Source organism: Lachnellula hyalina (assembly GCF_007821495.1).
Source record: "Lachnellula hyalina strain CBS 185.66 chromosome Unknown contig00004, whole genome shotgun sequence".
In the NCBI taxonomy this organism is placed as follows: domain Eukaryota; kingdom Fungi; phylum Ascomycota; class Leotiomycetes; order Helotiales; family Lachnaceae; genus Lachnellula; species Lachnellula hyalina.
This window is the reverse complement of record NW_022157118.1, coordinates 27,964-48,252: the sequence shown is the minus strand read 5'-3', so window position 1 is coordinate 48,252 and position 20,289 is coordinate 27,964. Positions and strand designations below refer to the sequence as shown.

At 47.0% G+C, this 20,289-nt stretch overlaps 4 protein-coding genes across 4 annotated transcripts; 2 read left to right on the top strand and 2 right to left on the bottom strand.

Moving 5' to 3' along the window:
- Positions 1–3,276: 3,276 nt before the first annotated feature.
- Positions 3,277–5,119, top strand: caf5_1 (Caffeine resistance protein; the record flags this gene model as incomplete). The annotated part of the gene is made up of 4 exons (XM_031145299.1): positions 3,277–3,573; positions 3,627–3,799; positions 3,874–4,915; positions 4,973–5,119. The coding sequence occupies 4 exons, from the start codon at positions 3,277–3,279 to the stop codon at positions 5,117–5,119; spliced, it is 1,659 nt and encodes a 552-aa protein (XP_031009564.1).
- A 1,252-nt stretch (positions 5,120–6,371) lies between these two features.
- On the top strand, positions 6,372–7,550 carry yakc_1 (Aldo-keto reductase [NADP(+)]; the record flags this gene model as incomplete). Its single annotated transcript, XM_031145298.1, has 3 exons — positions 6,372–6,550; positions 6,611–6,877; positions 6,968–7,550. The coding sequence occupies 3 exons, from the start codon at positions 6,372–6,374 to the stop codon at positions 7,548–7,550; spliced, it is 1,029 nt and encodes a 342-aa protein (XP_031009565.1).
- Positions 7,551–12,594: 5,044 nt separating this feature from the next.
- On the bottom strand, positions 12,595–14,424 carry LHYA1_G000305 (putative FAD-binding protein; the record flags this gene model as incomplete). The annotated part of the gene is made up of 1 exon (XM_031145297.1): positions 12,595–14,424. The coding sequence occupies one exon, from the start codon at positions 14,422–14,424 to the stop codon at positions 12,595–12,597; it is 1,830 nt and encodes a 609-aa protein (XP_031009566.1).
- Positions 14,425–16,540: 2,116 nt separating this feature from the next.
- On the bottom strand, positions 16,541–17,838 carry chi2 (Endochitinase; the record flags this gene model as incomplete). Its single annotated transcript, XM_031145296.1, has 2 exons — positions 16,541–16,630; positions 16,696–17,838. The coding sequence occupies 2 exons, from the start codon at positions 17,836–17,838 to the stop codon at positions 16,541–16,543; spliced, it is 1,233 nt and encodes a 410-aa protein (XP_031009567.1).
- Positions 17,839–20,289: the final 2,451 nt, after the last annotated feature.

The following is a 20,289-nucleotide window of genomic DNA, read 5'->3' as shown; positions in this document are numbered from 1 at the left end:
TCCCTGAGGCAATGGAGGTGGTACCGAGTCAGATATGTTTCAGGTGTGTGAGTTGACTTATAAATTTCAAACCAGTCTTCTTTCTTCTATATGTTGATAATAAGTTTCCTTTCTAGATTTATAGTGTTCTCCCCCGACGTCGGTCTTGCTCAGACCTATAGTTGGTTGAAATAGGCAGCTAACATGCATGAGCGAGTCGGATTGGAAGTCAGACTTAAGCGAGAGAAATAACATGCAGTCATGCTTACCGTTTGTGAACCCCTAAACTAACCCCTGTAGTAGCATGTAAGAGAACATCACTTTCACAACTCCGCGCTGCTAATAATAGTAAAGCTAATGCAAGCCAGTATATATTTCTTATACGGCCTTTGCAAATCGTTTTGAGCCATGGAAGTTACGCGATGGCGAACAGGATTTGGTGCCACTATGAGCTGTATATATAAAAGGTGATGATAAGAGGCGGCGTTTGTATTTTGCTACACTTCACTGCTAGCAAAGTCTCATGTTGTTACCCACTTAGTTTGAACAGACTTCACTCTAGATATGCCAGTCACACAGACTCAGAATTATCCTTGGCGCTGTGTCGCCCCTGGCAATTACACCCAGGACTACGACAGTTTCCTGGCTTTGTAGGGGATATGGAATACTATGGATAGCTATGACCGTCGCCTGCATCTTTAATCTTCTCGTATCAGATTCCAAAGCAATATGCCAGATCTCGAAAACCGATTGCGCAAGGCATGGATTGCGGCACGGTACTATTTTCCTGGACTTGCTACGCGCATGGAAGAATACCACAAGACGTACAACTCGCCCATATCTCAGAATATGAAAATTAAATAGAGCCTCAAAAATGCCCCGTCAAGCTTACACGTGCAGCCCTTGTAGTGACCCTGTACTGTAGCACTACCCTGACAAGCTAACAGCTTACCTACGGTGGAATCTTGTATTCTTACAAGGAGCTTCGTGACTTTACTTAACCGCTATACCTTATGTACTAGTATAATGATCATTAGAAGCATAAAGCAGCAAGAGAAATCATGGAAGTTTTTCACAGAACTTTGCTGCAGTAACTTTTCTTATCTGGCTTGACTTGATAAATAATACAGTTAGCTTAGACCTATATTTTCAAAAGGAAGAAGAATAAATCCCTTTTACTTCAAATCTTACAAATCCATAGCTTAGCATAAAAGAAAAGTAGGTAGCCGCAGCTCCTCCACGTGTCTGTCTGTTAAGCTAATGCCGTACTCGTACTGTAAAATACTTGTACCCTGCTCCTGCAATGTAACCATGACACGTGCATAACGCAAAAGTTAGATTCCGGTGTCAGGGATAAGTAGTCAGAGGCAAGGGCAGGGTATAATGCAGCCAGGGTTGTAGTCAGAAGGTAGCTTAAACAGGAATACTTCGTACGCTTGTCCATGCATAGAGTCAGGCTAGTTACTGTATATGCAGGTGTTAGGGTGGAGATGTCAAGGTGGTAATTCGCATGTAAGAAGTGAACCGGAATTGGAAATCGGATGCGGATTGTGATTGTTAGAGTATGCGTTTACTTATGGTGGTGGGGGTGGGCTGATTACTTGTACGGTACGAAGTATTGTATTGCTGGGGGTAACTATGATGTACCTGTAGTTGTTGGTTCTATATATCTCTTTGGGCTGTTGAATGGCTGTTGGTTTACGAGTGCGATTTGTTGGTCACGAAAAGTCTCTTCCATATGTGCTGGGACTGCCATTTTCTTTCTCACTGGAAGATGACTTTGATATTTCGACTCTCACGAACCATGATACCTCCGTAGGAATAGATATAGTTTCGTCATCTACATCATAAATACCGTTATTGTGTATGCGTTTTGAACTCAAGTCTTTGCACCAAATAAAACAGATAAAACAGGCGCGTCAATAAGCTTGTATCGCGTCCGCTCATTCTCAGTGCTTTTGTTTGACACCCAACCATGATACCCAGCCCTCAACTCATCCACCACTTCTTTCTTCCACAACGGGACGGGATCTGCACCCTGTCCTACCAGCCTCATCTTTCTGTTTCCCGCCATCAATAAAAGCCAGAAATCAGTCTGGGGTATCTGTGGAATAATGGCTCCGTCGACCTTGTCTTCGAGAATGTCTTTACAGAGTAACCATTCTTCGCACAGGGGTCGGCCGAGACCTACCCTATCAACTGTGTCTAATGCTCTAACCATTCCACCGACCGTTCTCATGCCCCCCTTGACATAGATCTTGGTCTTTCCCGTCAGGGCCGGCACAATCTGATCAGCAAACTCAAGGAAGAAGGCTTCTCTGTTCTGGGTTGGGATGCCGTTGTTTCGTGGGTTGTTGTGATCGTAGGTGCAGAGCTGCTCTGTCATGGTGGCTTTCATGAAGCGATTGGGAGCAGTACCCCCGGAGTGCAGTCTCTTGTCTCATACTTATATGTATAGGCCCGTGTATATCCCTACAGAAAGGACATAGTACACATGAACGAAGATGAAAGAGTCGTACGATAAGTAGTGATACACAGCAATAGGGGTCTGACATGCAGAATACATTTTTGGAAGTCTGTCCGTTAGTTGACTTTGACATTGTTTTTAACTTCTCTGCCACCCAAATATGGTGTGTTGACGCTGTAATAAGACCATCCTCTCCCCTTTCTTCTCTCCTTCCTATTCTCTCGCTTAGTACCTACATAAAGCATAACCCCCTGTTCTTCACCAATTAATCAGCTGTTTCGGACTTTACACTATCGGAAATGTCCCTTTACAGTTAGTGTAATGTAGGGAGGCTTCGCTAACATCGCAATTGCAAGATTCGGTGATTATACGCTAAAGTCCGCCCACCTCCGAGACATACAGCAGCGGCTAGGTTTAGTAGTGATTAATACGCATTATGAGCTGTTGCTGATCGTGCTTGGATTTGCTGGCAGAAGTACAGTACACGGTAAGGTAGCATTCACCTGTAATATACTTGGTTTTAGCCCTTGCCTCATTTCACCTGCACCCTTTCGGCTTGGTTGTATTTGTAAATTCGATGTGGTATAGACAGACAGGCGCTACTGTTACTGCAACTGCAACTGTAACTGCCACTTCATCTTTATCTTTCCTCTTCCTCTTCCTCAACCTTCCAAGACAAAGCGCAATTGTTCTTTCATCTCTTCACAACAACTGAACTGATTCTCTCTACTCTTCAACACACCTGGGCAGGGCTTTTGATCCTACCTCTCCCATCACAGCCGTTGCCGTTGAATTTGTCCCTCTCTGATTGCGACAAACGCGCTCCTAAAATGGCGTGGCACCTTCAAGGAACAATCTTCGGCCAGGCCGTACGGCTTGCGACTGGCAACAAATTCTTCCGGTACCCAGACGAGATCGATCCGTCACTGTGGATAAAGGCAGTCCAACAAGAAACCCCAGACGACACTCCGGCGCAGTCTGCCGTTGTGGCAGGCGATTCGGAGAAGGTAATAGATGGAGAGGAACAAAGTAGTTCTTCCAACAACCAAGAGCTTCAAGATGATACCGAGAAAGCTAGTAAGACAGACGTCCTCCTAGTAGGCTGGTATGGCCCAGACGATCCGGAGGTATGAGTTCCTGTTCTTATAGCCACTTTACTGACCCACCATACTCCTTCCAGAATCCCCAGAATTGGCCCATATCGCTGAGGCACACAATCATCGCTCAATTGTGTCTTTTGAACTTTTCGGTCTACATCGCAAGTTCCATGTACACCCCAGGTGAAGGAGAATTCATGAAGGAATTTCACGTTAGCGAAGTTGTCGCAACTTTGGGACTCTCTCTATTCACTTTGTATGAGAATATCCACTCACTTTTGACCCCGTGAAATTCTTAAAGCCATCGCTGACAACTCAAATTTTCTGTAGCGGCTACGGTTGTGGGGCTATGCTATGGGCCCCTTTATCTGAAATGGCAAAACTTGGACGCAGTGGGATTTACTTCTGGACGCTCCTGTTCTTCATCATCTTTCAACTCGCCGTTGGATTTGCTCCGAATGCTCCCGTATTCTTCGTTTTCCGATGGGTGACAGGTTTCTTGGGCAGCCCCTGTCTGTCGAATGGTGGGGGTACAGTCAATGATATGTACACTCCACTTATGATCCCGTATCTGATCTGTATCTGGGCTTCCGCTGGTATTTGTGGTCCTGTTTTTGGTCCCATTATCGGGGGATATATTGCTCCCGCAATGGGATGGCGATGGACGATTTGGGTTTTTACGTGGCTGAACTGCTCTGTGCTCATCCTCATGTTCTTCCTTTCTCCCGAGACCAGCGCTGCAAATATACTTTATAACAGGGCCAAAAGATTGAGGAAGGCAACCGGAGACGATCGCCTGAAAAGCCAGTCAGAGCTTGACGCCGCGCACCACACCAGAAAAGATACATATATCCTCCTCAGCCGAGCTTTTATGCTTACTTTCACCGAGCCTGTTATCTTTCTTATGAACCTATACGCTGGTCTCCTCTACGGCTTGCTCTTCCTATGGTTCGAATCATTCCCAATCGTATTTGGTGGCATCTACGGGTTTGGCATTGGGTCACAGGGATTGGTCTTTCTTGGCATCTTTATTGTCGCTGTTTTCTCAATGTTTGGTTACTTGCTATGGATCAAACTTCAACTTATAAAGAAGATCACTGGTGGCAACTTTAAGCCCGAGATGGTCCTCCCACCAATGTTTGTGGGCGGTCTCGCCCTCCCAATCTGCATGTTCTGGTTCGGCTGGTCATCTCGGTCAAGTATCCACTGGATCATGCCTATTATCGGATCTGGTTTCTTCGCTATTGGAGTAGTAACACTCTTCAACTCACTCTTCACCTACCTCGGCCTTACATTCACAGCGTACGCCGGATCCGTCTTCGCTGGGGCAACCCTTTTCCGCGCCTGTTTCGGTGCATCTTTTCCACTTTTTGTAAGTGTCCTGTATCCTTTGCCGTTCGTCGTATAGGTAATTAATTCCTATCAATAGGCACGAGCCCTCTTCAATAAACTTGGCGTTGCACCTGGCAATTCGCTACTAGGCGCTCTCACTATCTTGTTCATTCCCGTGCCATATATGTTCTATTTCGTAAGTCGTCTTCCCCTCATTACCTTCTTCTATATGATGCTCAACTAAAATTAGTATGGAGAAAGAATTCGTGGCTGGAGTAAACGCGCTTCATGAAGTTCCCCCCTATTGACGGCGCCGAGACTTCCGACATACACAACCCTTTGCGCGAAAGAAGGACTGGATGACATTTGATAGAACAGATGTGCTAGATACTAGGTTCTACGGAGAAATTGAACGCAGGGAGGGTTAAAGCTAAGGCATCTTAGTGCCATGGACTTTGCATCGTAGCAGTCTAAAAATTGCTTAGCATTAATAATTTCCCAACACACCCATACAGCGTTGCTTTTTGCCTTGAACCATGTGGTATAGATCCATAGCCTCGAGCGTGTACATTGTAGTTAGGTTTTAATAAACATGCTAGGGCGACGTTTTCCTTATATATAAAAAACACATTTCCGGGGTCATGTTACACGGTTCATTCAAACTCTTAACCTTAATCTATAAACCAGGATCAATAAGTAGCCAGCTCGTTTTTCCAATGCTAAAAAGTTTAATATAAATACACACTTAGATGAAAACCTAGCTGCCGACGTGAGTTCAGAGTACGTCCTATGCTGTAAGTGGTATGGTGTGGTGTGGTGCAGGCTGACAATTAAACGTATGTCAGGGAGGTGTGGATGTGGATACGGGTTTGCATGACATGCATGACATATTTAGATGGGCTAGTGGATTTTGCGTTGCAACTTGCAAGTGGGTGTCGACTTTTGTAATGTTTGCTTGGCTTTTTGTTGTACAAAGAAGCGTCATACAATATGGCTGGTTCACTTTTCCTTACTTTACCTTTCAACTGTCACCAAGTTACCTCTTACTCTATATGGTTCAGCGGGAACAAATAGGTGACGTCTTGTACACGAATGATTACTAGGTAGGTATGTTTTAGTAGCTAGTCTTTCTTTGCCTATCCCTAAGGTATAGATCTAGTACTAGACACTTGGCTTGAATGGTGTATTCTACCTGGTATATTGTAAATTGTACATCGGTGCCGCTTTTCTTTGATCTATAGTATGTGAGACTTCTTGATTTTATAGAGACGGCTGCAGGTGCGCTGACAAAATACTGACATCTCATATGCAGGCGTCGGCTTTACCATGTGCTTAAATTCGTATCTCCGCTTGTGATAGAATCTTTGAAACTATGAGATGTTTTGCTAGGTATGCACTCATAAATATACCAATTGCAATATTTTCGGCGTGAATAGAATCATCCATCCATCATTGGCAATCCCACAATCAAAACCAATTCAACTACGCACACCATCATGACCAACACGAACGTGCCCCTTCGCAGACTCGGCCAGAAAGGGCCATTGGTTCCAGCACTAGGACTTGGTCTCATGGGCATGTCAACGCTCTATGGAAATGCTCCCAGCGACGAGGAGCGCTTTGCAGTGCTCGATCGGGCCGTGGAACTAGGTGCCACCTCCTGGGATAGTTCCGAGTAAACAATACCCATCGTGCTCCCTAGCTATATGATTCGCTAACCCACGCACCTGGTCAGTTTGTACGGCGACAATGAAGAGCTTCTGGGAAAGTGGTTCAAGCGGACCGGGAAACGAGAGCAGATCTTCCTCGCGACCAAATTTGGATTCATAAAGGGCGCCCCAGGCTTCTCTGCCATTGACAGCTCGGCTGCGTATTGCAAGAAGGCTTGTGCAGAGAGCTTGAGACTGCTCGGTACCGATTATATTGACCTGTACTACGCGCATCGCGTGAATCCCGAGACGCCAATTGAAGAAACCATGCGTGCGCTGGTTGAACTGAAGGCGTGAGTACTGTACCCATCCATACATTGACGTACGGGGCAACATACCTGTGCATGTAAGATCCTTCTCTTACTTACGATGTAATACTCCAGCCAGGGGAAAATAAAACACATCGGCCTCTCTGAAGTCAGCTCGAGCACGCTACGCCGCGCATGCAAAATCGCCCACGTCGACGCCGTGCAGATCGAATACTCGGCCTTCGACCTCCACATCGAAGGCCCGGCAGGCACGCACCTTCTAGCCACATGTCGCGAGCTGGGCGTTGGCATCGTAGCGTACTCGCCGCTGGGCCGGGGCTTGTTGACAGGGGCGTTCAACTCCAAGGCGGCCTTCTCCAACGAAGGGGACTGGCGCGCGGCATTTCCACGATTCAGCGGCGAGAATTTCGATGCGAATGTGAAGCTTGTGAATCAGTTCACGGCGCTGGCTGCGCGGAAGAAATGCACGGCTGCGCAGCTGGCTATTGCGTGGTTGCTGAAGCAGGGCGAGGATGTTATTCCGATTCCGGGCACCAAGCGCATCAGGTATCTAGAGGAGAATTGGGGCGCGTTGAAAGTGCAGCTTTCGGATGCGGAGGAGTTGGAGGTTAGGAGCGTGGTGGAGAATAAGGTCGCGGGCGCGCGGACTATCGAAGAGGCTTTGGCGCAGTGCTTTGCTGATACGAAGGAGGAATGAAGGAATAGGAGACTTTGCTTTCTGCTTAGGGGTGGATCGCTATCAGAATCTCGGTTTTTCATAGCTATTATAGCTAGGAAAATGCGATGAGATTTCTATCTGAGAGAGAAACTCACTATTAGATATGAAATGTACTATTGCACTTTCTCCGTATACAGTCATATTCCAAATAAGCCTTTTTCCTTAGCGTTTCTTAGCATTTTCATCTCCCCCGAACATTTTATAACTTTATAAACATATAATAATACCCTGCAGTTAAAATTAATTATAGTATCAGAATCCTCTTATTGAAGACTTCTAATGAGTCATAAAATCACTTAGTCTAGGGGTGTAGCAAAATCTTAGATTTAGCTGCTTTTTATGTATACTCTCCCCATTCGGACGAGGTTGTCCGTTGAGAATTTAAATGGAATATATAAGAGGTAAATAGAAGGTTAAGTACAAGATCCCTCCCTAAAATCCCCATTGCTTACACCAATGCACCATCAGCTCAGGTGTAATAGCCTTCAAATCCTTCATCGCCGCACTCCTGCCACTTGTCCGGCTCAGATCAAAGACCACCCGCTGAGCATCCTGCGCATGAGACATAGCACGATACGTATCGAGAAGTTTCAGGCCAGGATTAGCATATGCATCGACCGCCTTCGCATCATCCATACGAGTAGTACCAGTAACACTCTGGCTCGTTTCCAGTCTATCAACCCACTCCTTGAACCCGACTAATTCCTTGATACGGCCCTCGTAGAACTCTTGAATAGCGACCGCTAAATCCCCCCACGATGTCGCGCACGGGTTAACGCCATGGAAATACTCAATGGTCGCGATCGGGGCTCCTATTTGCGTCCTAGGCTTGTCTGATCCAGCGATTGCAACGTCTAATACCAACCTGGCAATACGCTCTACTGGAATCCAATCCACGCGATTCGCAAGCCCGAGCTCGTGAGGCAAAGCAGATAGATGCAAACTACTTGCGATAATACTCGGAAGCCATTCCTGTCTCGCCCAAACCCCCTTCTCCGCCTCCGGACCAGCAATCTGACCCACGCGGATCACGGCAGCTGAGAACCCCCCTGCCCTAGCTCCGTCCTCTAAGATCAAGCTGCCGACCATCTTGCTCCGCCCGTATCCATTGCTGGGCAGACTCCAGTCTTCAAGTCTCTCCTCGGGCACAGGACCGAGGCTCGTGTCCCATTTCTCGGCTGTGGATATGGAGGAGATGAAAATGACAGCTACCCGCTTTGCAGACTGGCTGGCTAGGTCTGCGATGCTGCGCACGCCGTGGAGGTGCGGCTCGAAGGTCTCGGTTGTGATGTTGTAGTTGACTGGCCAGGCATTGTGGATTATGCGGTCTACTTGGCGAAGAAGTCGCGTGTATATTTCGTCTGAGACGCCGAGATGAGGCTGCGAGACGTCGAAGTGGTGGAATTCTGCCTTGGTGGCGTAATCTTGTGCTAGTCCGCGATCTTCCATTGCTTTTGCTTGCTGTGTGATGCCACCGTCTAAGGCTCTGTTCAGACAGATGACTTTTTTTATGGCAGGATTCCGCACGAGTTGATCTAGCAGATAAGAGCCTAGGGTTCCTGTTGACCCTGTCAAAAGGATGGTTTGATTCTCGTCAAAGTTGTCGAGACGTTCTGCGCTGCCTTTATTGAGGACTTGGGTATATTTTCTGTGGAGGTCCTTCATCACTTGAATCTCATGCTTCTCCTCATCCCCTGGTACTCCGATGTCTCTTTCCTTTCTGACAATGGAGTAGAGTATATACTGAGAAAGTCGGCGAGGTGTCGGGTTGTTGTAGACATTTCGTGGTGCTAGTTGAGTGGCATCGGTGTCGTAACCAGAACTTTTCAAACCTGCCCGAAGCAGTCTTGATAAATTCATAACCTGTAAGGAATCGACACCTGCCGAGAAGAAATTTGTGTCTGGATCGATGTTCGCTGCGTGGATGTGCAAGTCCAGTATTTCGGTGATCGATTCTACCAATGATTCTTCAGAGCCAACATCCAGTTGCACTTGTCTGTCATAAGATACCTTCTCTGCCTTTTCATAAAGTTGATCAATCTCATCTGCGTAGAGCTTGGTAGTTCTGCCGCGCTGAATGGTGCCTTTTCCAGTTCTGGCAAAAGGTTTATTTGGATTCGAGACAGAAATGAATTCCGGGCCAATCCGGCCATGAGCCACCGTTTCGCGATTGGCTTTCTCAACAAGCGACCACATACTATCTATAAAGTCGCGCTTCTCCTTTTCGTCCTGGAGAGGTGCCACAGGTTCGAGCAAGAGGGCGGGTTGAAATCTGTTCGCCCCTACTGCCAGCGCACCATTAACCGCTGGGTGATGTTGTAAAATCTCTTCGATTGTGGCTGGGTTGAGCTTCTCGCCATTTGAGAATACAATGATACTATCGGCACGGCCGTAGTATATCCAGTGGTCTGGTAGCGTGGGGTGTGGCTTGTAGAGGTCTCTATTGCTATACTCCTCCATCTCGGGGAATGTATAGAAGAAGCCTTGCATGCCCGGGTGCTTGTCTTTGCGAACGACGACTAGCTCGTAGGCGTCGTCGATCGGGAACCATTTGCAGCCCATTAGATCGGAGTTGATTATAAGCCATTGCCATAGCTCTGTCTTGGGCTGAAAATACACCGGATACGGAGAGAATCTGTCTAAATTAGCTTGCTAACTACCGGGATTAATTACTTTGCCTTACTCGGTAGAGTTGATGGTGTTGTTCAGCTTAATCCCATTCTTTACCAGCCTTTCACCAGCTTCTCGAGCCAAATTCCCTGGAGAAATAAGTAAATAGAGTGTTTCTTAGCAAGGGATCACACGTACCTCCCCCGAAGACAACCAGCTTGAGCTTTCTCAATGGAGCGAGGTACCCTTCACTTTGGCTCATTTCTTCAAGAATTGATGGAGACAGAGCTACTAATTCAGCATCCATATTATTCAGACAGTCCACCACTAAGTCTGGGCTCAACGGTCTGTCGCTGATCCCTAATATGACAGGAGTTTCAAAATAGATGACCATAAAGATGAAAGTGTATAAAGCAGCTGCGTGGAATAGAGGCATCTGATAAAGTCGTTATACATCGTACGCTGGGTTGTCCGGGGACTAGAACTCACTGGGATAAAGTGTCGTTTGGCTATTTGCGCCCATGCAGGCACCCAATGCGTGTAGCCTTGCCAGTCTGGCATATTATGGTACGCATCGCAAATGCAGAGCATTCCCTTTATTATCTTGTCAACTACATAACACAACGTTTTACAGGGAAATATTTCTTGTCAATACGTACTTGCCTAACGACAATAGGTTTTGGGAGACCGGTACTGCCACTAGTATGCAAAACGCAAAACGGTTCCCATTCGGCAGCCTGAAAGTCTTTATCGTAAGGGACATGAGGAACTTGTTCTACAGCAAACCAATATTCCATAGAGTCAAATTCAACTGCCTTCATCTCTCTTTCCTGCAACCATGGCTGAACCATTGAGCGGTGAGATTGCGGAAAGCCAATATAACGACAGTCTGTCTGACTGAAGAGGGATAACTGCCCTTGATGAGAATTTCTCACAGATATGAACAGTGCCTGCGTGCGTATGAGTACTTGTGACTGTATTGAATTCTTAATGGGATTTGAAAAACCTACTTTGTAACCGGCTTTGAGAGCAGCGACCATCAACACCACATATCTCGCATCCTGAGGCCCGACGTAGGCAATTGTAGGGAACTCTCCTGAAGGAGCTTCACCGCACAACTCGATAATTTTAAGGGCGCAACGATTAATTGCATTCGCGTACTCTTTGAAGGTAATAGCTTTCCATCCATCCGCCGGGTTGTTTGATCGTGGAACCTGGAAGGCTTCACGCTGTGGATCTTTGAGCGCTATCTCATCGATCACATTAGGAACCAGTCGACGGCCATACCTCGTTTGGCTTCCCATTGCGGTGACGACTCAAGGTGACAGGCTTTGCACAATCCGATGTTTTTGGTTTCAGGTGCTCGACGGTCGTGGACTATCAGGTTCCAGAAAAGGTCTAATGTCCTCAATTACGTGTGCAATGAATATTTTGACAGATCGAAGCCAACTTAAAAGTCCCCATATTATGGATGAACAGGGAATACTGGTAGCTCATGAGGTCCTGAATGCGACACGGAAATTCGGACTTAACAGTAAGTGATTGATCGTGCTACACCCCGCTGTGCAGCTGCATCTGCAGCTGTCAGAATCAGAGCACTAGGAGCGTTCACTCCTACCATACTTGATGTCAACACACCACAAACCCCCTGTTATTCAAAGCAAGGCTACGTAATTTAAAGCTTTCGTCGAGCAATATCTTCAATATGCAGCTATAAGGAACGAGAACAACAGCATCCACATGCAGCCAGTACTTGCGGATCACGATAGACGTGAAATGGCGCCGGGTTCAGACCAGCTATTTATTGTATTGTACACTGGTAGCTGGAGAAGTCTTTCAAATACTGCTATTGCTATAATCTAAGTAGACCCGGCCAGTCAAAAAGTTATATGAATATTTCACTTATCTAATTATCAAGCAAGTACAAGAAACGAGGAAATCAAAAGTAACTGCGAGGAAAGAAAGAAAAAGCCAAAATGCAATTGCTTTCACTATCCACTTCCACGCACGCAGCTGATGTCTCTTCTCTCGGAACGCTGGCGTTCTCCTTACCATCCCCCAACATCACGCGCATAACCTTCAACAACGGCCTCCTGAACTACACCAATTCACGCTAAGATGCACAAGTGAACTAGGTAGGACGTAATTGCATGTATGACATGTTTTATATTTGCTACCGTAATGCCTGCGATTGTTAAAATATACATCGATCGGCTTTTCATATCCAAGCAAGCAAGCAAGAGCTGGCATATATCATCTAAAGCTGCCTCCAAAAACCAAGCCAACCAACAATTGCTTGTTGCTGTCTGTCATGTGACTGACCCATCTAAACGCCATGCACTCCACAAACGCCTGTTAAGTGTAACGTAGCCAAAATCATACTATACAACTTGATCCAATGTGCAATCATCAATCACCACGTCTCGGCAATATACTGTCCAGCTTCCTTTTTCAATGCCCAAAACTCCCTCGCCTCCTCCCGACTGACATTCCCGTTCATCATCGCCACATCAAGCAGGGCCTCCTCAACACCTTCGCCCATGCCTTTGCTGGAACCACAGACGAAGACTCGCCCATCCAAACTATTGATGATGAACCAGACAAGATCGGCTTGTGCGCGTACTTCATCTTGAACATATTTTCCCTTGCCCTCGCCCTTTCGACTCTGTACCACTTTCTTAACCTCATCCTCATGCACGCCCCATTCGCCGGAATACAGCTCATCCAGTAGCGAATCTCGCACGCCTTGAAGAACCCAGACCTTATTTGCACAATTTGCGTTCTTCAGACGTCTCTGAACGAAGCCTCGGAATGGAGCTACACCTACACCGGCACCGATGAGCAGCATAGGACCATCGGAGACAAATTCCTTGGCGAGTGGGTTCGCCATGAGGCCTTTGAACATGGGGATTCTAAGGTCAGGTTTCTCGCCTCTCTTCTCTGCCTCGATGAACTTTCTGGCTTGACGTTCGAAGAATCCACTTCCAAGTCCGGTACGTTCTTCACCTGTCCAGTTGGGTGTTTCGTGGACGGTGACGGCAATCTCAACGAGACGGGAGCAGCCGGCTCTAGGGACACAGGAGTCGTGTGGGTCGTTGGAGAGAGAGTAGAATCTTGGCATAAGTTGCTGGAGGTGCGATAGCAGGTGGTCGAGAGGTGGCTTGCTGCTTGGGAAGGCGTGAAGGAGTTGGCTCATGGTAACATGTGGTCCTGTTCGGAAATCACAAAATACATTTTGTCCTTCGCCACTGCACAGATACAGCAGGATCTTCTTCTCATTCGGATTGGAAGCGTATTCGGCCAACAGGCGGAGGAGAGGCTTGGTAGGAGGGTAGGATTGGATATCGCTGCACCAAGTTAGGAGATCTCGTCGTGTAGTGATAATTTCTCGTGCTTCTTCCGCGCCCCAGACTGTAGGCCAGCGACCACCCTCTGTCTTTAGCAGAACTGGACGATCACGTAGGTATCGCGGAACAAGAAGTTGATCTAGTAGTTCGTCTACCAGTGCGTCTTCATTAGGTGCCATTACCCCAATCGCCCCTCCAACTTTGAAATCAACGCCTAATTCCTCGGGGTAATCTGTGACATCGAGATCAAAATGGTATGTTCTCTTCTCAGCACCCGGTCTTGTAAGCTCCCGAGCAGTGAAGATCTTCGCAGAGTAGCAATTGTAGGGAGGGTGTGGCTGCACAAAGTTGGGTGGATGGATCGAGGTATCGACTTTCGGAGGATCGACCGGATGTGGGGTAAAATCAATTGAATTGTCTTTTGCTTCGCCTGCAGAAATCGAGTCCACTGCTGGAGTAACGGCAGCAGCATTCTTGACCGGCTCGAGGGAGTAAGTTTTTGGTGGCAGTTCCGGTAGATTGGAAAATGTTGTAGGGACTAATCCCACCTTCAATTGCAAGGCTCGGAAGGCGTCGTTGTCGGGAAGAGGGACTCGTTGGAATGTGAGTTTGTCGGTCTTTGCGGCAGTCATGCAACAGCCTCCTCCACAGCACTTCTCAATCAGCCTCGTGCCAGGCTCACCAATGAGCCTTTGTACATCTGCGGCACTTTGTGAGATCAATTTTGTGGAGGCGCGTCGTGGGCGGATGGGCGGCTCTTCTGGTTCGTCGGAAGAAGAAGAGTAGGTGAGTGACGGAGCCGTGGACTTGGGCAATGAAGAAGCCATGGGCTCTTCGGGAATGCAGTGCGAGGTTGTCGCGGTGCGTAAGAACTGGTGGGGTCGGGAGACATTCATGACTGCGGTTGGACGGACTGCACGTCGAAGCATGTACGGTGGAGGCGGTGGTGGTGGCGGTCAAGCAAGTCTAGTGCAACGAGAATAAAGAATGAGAGCAGGCATGCAACTGGGATGAGTTCAATTGAAAGAATTGAGTGGGATTGTTGTTATTGCATTGGAGAGGTCCTGTGGGATGGTTGTAGAAGAAATAACAAAAGGAAGGGCTGTTGGTGTCATGTATGTATGTGTAGGTGGCGAGGGTTGTCTTGACTCTTGGCTTGGGTTGAAAAGGGAGCGGCACCGGAGCCGAGGCCTTTGCATCTTTTTATCAGATGGAAAAGGTGGGTCCTTGAGGAAGAAAGGCTCGGGCATTTACGATGACGGTATACGAGTATGATCTAAATACATATACATACCTGCTGTATATAATATAATTATTAATTATTAACAATAAACATAATCATAATAGCCTCCATCGTAATAACAACACCCTACTGTACGAGTACCACACTATACCACACTACTCGTATACCACACCACACCACACCACACCACACCACTCTTTTCCCAACCAATCCTACTCTCCCCAGCGCATCACTCGGAATGAGTCTACGATCGCATCATCGCCTCGCACCGGAACACCATCACCGGAACATACTGTAGTACCTCCTCCACCACCATCACCATCACCATCATGCCCAACCATGTCCAACGTCGCCATCCAGTCATCAAGTTACCTGTACAGCCAAGCCTCTTGTCTCACCTGGGCAGAGTACGTGGGTCCCGGGGCTGATTTTAATCTTATCAGATCATCTCGCTACTGTAGCTCCCTGGGACCATACTGTACAGTACCCCGACCATACCCCGACCCCTTTACCTGGTTCTTGCAAGGTACAACGGAATACCATTTCCCAACAAAGAATGCTGTCCCCGTCCGGCAGTCGCACTCAAAACTTAATTGCAGCAGATGGGCAGAAGGGTTATTTCCGGTCCCGGAGAAGGGGCAGGATAACACGTTTACTACAGAGGTAGGTGGTTTGGATGGAGTGTTTGGTAGACATGTGCCTTGGGACGGCAGAATAAAGCCACGTGGTTGGTGTTTCAAACCGATCTGATAAGGCTCCGTGGTCGGGGAATGCAAATCCACCGATGCTTCGCTACTTCTGCTAATATTCCACCATTGACGGAGATCCCCACTCCCGTGTACCTACTCTACTTACTAAACGGAATATCGCATCCTGCATGGTTACTCCGTATTTTCCATGTTTTTTTCTCTCCGGTAAACTCAGTCTTACTTACTAAGAGTGACCAGCTGGATAAACCATGGATGCGAGTATAAGAGCCGGCCCAACACTTCGGACCTTGCCTTGCCATGCCTCAAGGGCCTTGCCGTACGTATGCGCTTGCGAAACCTCTCACGGCTGATTCCGCACCTTGCAACCTCTTGATTACCTTATCACGTGAAGACCTGATCCTTATGGAAGCGTCTTCGCTATAGTACTGGCAAGCTGTGCCCGCAAGAATGAATAAATACCTTACGATTAACTACCTACACTTGCAGCTTTGTTCCAAGTAAAACTAAGGTATATTGCAGCAAAAGACTAGAGTACTTGGCTTGTCTATTTACTCTTTTAATACCACCTCGGAATTTCTATTTATATCATTCATTCCCAGCCGAGTCCTTCATTTTTATACGTACTTCTTTATTTATTGCAATGTCTATTATGCCAGAGTACTCGTAAAAGTCATCATTCTGTTCATCAAACATCTGTAACATTAGTCGCAATGGCAGATTCTGCTTTCTTTAATTTGCGCTCGACGGCGGGCACATGTTGCGTGTTACATGTATGTTTCTTATATAAATAAAGCTGCTGCTGAAAGATGACGAGAAGGGAAGGGAAGGGAAGGTGTGAGTGAGTATAACAGACGGAAAGCAATTATGATATGATGATACAATATAATATGTTAACCATTATAAAGACAACACAAACTCCGATTCCAAATGCCCAAAGAAACATATATCTATATCATAAAGTATATGTTCAAGAATAAGATCATATACGATATATATGCGGTACAGACAACGCCGTGTAAATGCAATGAAATTAAAGGGAACCCGTTCCGTTCTTGTTAATTATTCGCATTGCGACCAAGAGGTCGAGATGGCAACGCAAGAATATGGAGTAGCGCAGACGGTTGAGCCAGTATAGCCTGAACCACCACACTGTACGTGTCTCATTAGCTGTGCCCAGATCCTCTGAATTTTGAATTGCAAAAGCAAGTACTCACCTGATCCCACTCCGGCACCGGTGTCCCTGTAGCCGCAGACGTCGACGATGTCGCAGTCGAGGTAGACGAAGTCTGACTTGTTATCGTCGTGGTACTCGATGCACTACCGCCCCCGCAGGGCGAGCCAGTCGACAAGATACTATGCACATCCTGAGCAAAAGTACAGCCGTTGTTAACATTTGTGTCTGAAAATCCAGCGCTCCACATCATGACGCCGCCGAAATGCGAATTGCTCTTATACTCAGCCACGAGACTGGAGACCTGGTCTGGCGTAGCGTAGTATATCTCGCCGCTCGGCGAACCGTTAGCGGCTAGCGGAGCAGCAGGGACACCGATAAACACCTTTGCGTCCGCTGAGGGCGTATCGGCGATGAAAGTCACCCAGTCGTTATAATTGAATGGCGCGTTACCGTTGAATCCAAGCGAGCATGGGTCAGGAGCATAATCATTGTTGTTGTAAAACTGAACCCAGAGATAATCGAACTGGGAATTGCTAATCACCACCCCCATATTAGGCTCGGGGATAGGACACTGCGGTGCGCCGGTGATGTAGTAAGTATTGGCCGAATCGGAAGCAAAGTTGGAGCGTAGCTTGGCGATCATGTACTGGAAGTACTCGTTGCCTGAGTTGCTCTCGAGATCGAAATCCCAGCCGTTGACAAAGGTGCTGTTGAAGGGTCTGGGCACGCTACCGGCACCCACATTACCATACGCATCCCATAGGTTTTGGCCGATGGTCTCAGCCTCGTCTTGGGACGACAATGACCACGAACTACTCGCGCCACCGAGGGATAAGATGATTTTCACGCCGTTGCTCTGGCACGTCTGGATTGCTGAGGTGAGAGCGTCACACTGTTGGCCTACTCCGGCACTGGTGATGAAACAGGACTGTCCGATCGTGCCGGATGCAATGTTGTTGCCGTTCCCAAATTCGTATAAGAATGATATGACTATGATATCGATGCCAGCGGTGGATGTACAGTAGGTGGATAGGTCGTTGTTCTCGATGGTCCCGCCACCGTTTTGGCCCCAGTAGACGACGTTCTGAGCGCCTGGAGCTTGGCGGGGTAAGGCTTTGTAAGGGGCTGCTAATACTAGGCTAGCGAGAAGGCCAAAGCTGGCAAGTATTGTGGGGAAATGCATTTTGGTAGACTGCGATATAAATAATGGATAGGGAAATATATGGAGGGAGTGTGGACAGATCTATCAAAGACCCAGGAAACTTCAAATGAATGAGAAGCGCTTGTTACAAGAGTAGAAAATAGAACAAATAATTGCAACATCTTGCTGTACTTATAAATCCTGAGATCAAAGGCTCAGGCACACCTTTGGCCCATCAGATAGTTAGGAAGGTTCCATCTCAGCTGTTGGTAGCTCCAGCACTCCACACAATTGCAACCATGAGGGCTGAGGGGTTGTTAGCACCCCAGCATTCCAACCGCCATTTTCCTCTGTATACAGACAAGTGATGGACTTTGTGCGGTAGAGCCACTTTGTTTGGTCCCTCCATGCTAGGATCACTTCTCAGAAGAGCGCGCGAGGGATGAGGATGGAAAGGAGACGTTACATGTGTACATACGTACATACCGTTTGGTGTAGTGATCAGCTCCCGTGAAGTACTGCAACCACTAGAGCCTCTTGTGATTATGCCTACCTGTGATAAGGAAAAAAAAAGGGGGATTCAGTTGAGGTAACCCTCCGTCTATGGAAGTTGAGGCGCGGTAGTTGTCGATAAGGGAGAGCACGAGGGGTATTCACTGCGACGTTCCCGGCGCAGGGTTCGTGTGCTCCCGTCTGCCCATCATGTGTACGAATAGCGCAAAGAACAATCGCGGTTCCTGCATAAGTTGATCGGTTTGTGGAACTAAATAGGAAGGTGGTGTTTGTTAGAAGTAGGCAGGTGTTTTAGCTCACAAGGCTAAGATTTAATCTCATTACTCAGCATGACACGTGATAAAGGATCGGACTTACACGGCATCTGTCGTATTGCAAGCCTCGTTTTTCTCTCTTTGACTTAAAGATCCCCGTGTATTTGTAACATTTTCAGGTAGTTTTCATATAATGAGAGAGAATTTGGTTGCTAGTATATTGTTTGCCGAGCCCCTGAGACCTTGGCGACATTACCAGCACCGGGAACAACGGGACTTACCCCGCTTCTGATCTACCCCGCTTTAGGGCGTATCTGTATTTAAAGGGGTTCTACTATCTCTTACTTTAATCTCTAGAAATTATCATATCACTGGTTCAACTATCTACGTCGTCTTGCTGCCATTCTTCACACGAACTCAGGAAAAATACTTTACATACGACTGTCTACCGGTAACTTTATTTTATTTAGAGAAGTACTCATGTCACAGTTATACTCCTGTGAAGATCAACTTTGCCAACATGATCTCAATCTTTACTATCTGGATGAGATAATCGAACATCTTCGCAAGAAACATCTATCATTCATAAGACGTCCAGGCGCACTGGGATCTCCAGATAGCCACGGCAATCTTTGGAATTGCTACCGCTGCGAGACTGAAATCAAAGATCATAGAAGCTTTCAACTCGATGAGGATATGTGGAAGCACCTCAATTCCTGCCACTACCACGAGCTTGATAAGGTCAAGCTCGAGCAATGAACACAAGTCATCAATGTGAAGATGGTGCATCTCTCTCAAGGAAACACCACCTCCTAGGGGGCGATCAAGCGTATGTTTGACACTTAATCACGAGACACTTCCTGTTAATCTATTCTTCAGGTATAATTACTACAACTAGAATCGTCGATATTCCTCCTGAGGTTATTTCGACAATGAAAAGACTCATGGACTGTGGAGATAACTGTTCGCCAGTGTGTCTTGGGCTCACTTGCCGCACGTTCTATTTAGTGTTAGAGCCACTCCATGTACGGCCATTCTCTCTCTCGTATAGCATGTGTCCCAAGACCCTTCGCGTCTCGTTTTTCGCGGACCAACGACTTGTCAATGTCATCCAACTGGATGCTCCTTTACGGAACCTGCCACTCTTCAGCGTCCAACCAGATCACCAATATATATATATCCATCCAGTGTTTATGAGGTCATCATCCCACCAAGACAACATGGATTGAACCCTATTGAAAGAATAAGGAGTTGAGTATTTGAACAGATTCATGTTAGGAAAAATGTACAAGGCGTCTGTGATATAGGTCAACTGTGCCAATAATCCGCCAAGCGTTTCGATAAGGGGGGTCAACTCACGTGACTATTTTGAACGAATAAACTTAGAAATGACGGAAAGGTGGAATCGAAGAGCTAAGGTACGAAGTACTAAGCTAAGCTAGTCAAGACTCTACTAAGGTACACCTTTACCTATAATCTTGTTTCTATTTATATCTAAACGCTTCATCATCACGTGCGTCTTTCCTGCAAATGCACAGTCAGCCGAGAATTGTGTCGACCCCGTAGGTTTCAAGCGCCAATGACGTACGGGAATTACTAGAAGCTACCCCTGCAATCCGAAGCAACCGGGCGACCCCACCCTATCAAGGAAAAGGCGGCACATCAACAACAACACTAGACTGACACTGACACTGACCTCTTGAATAAATCCCCCCTCTATCCTCTT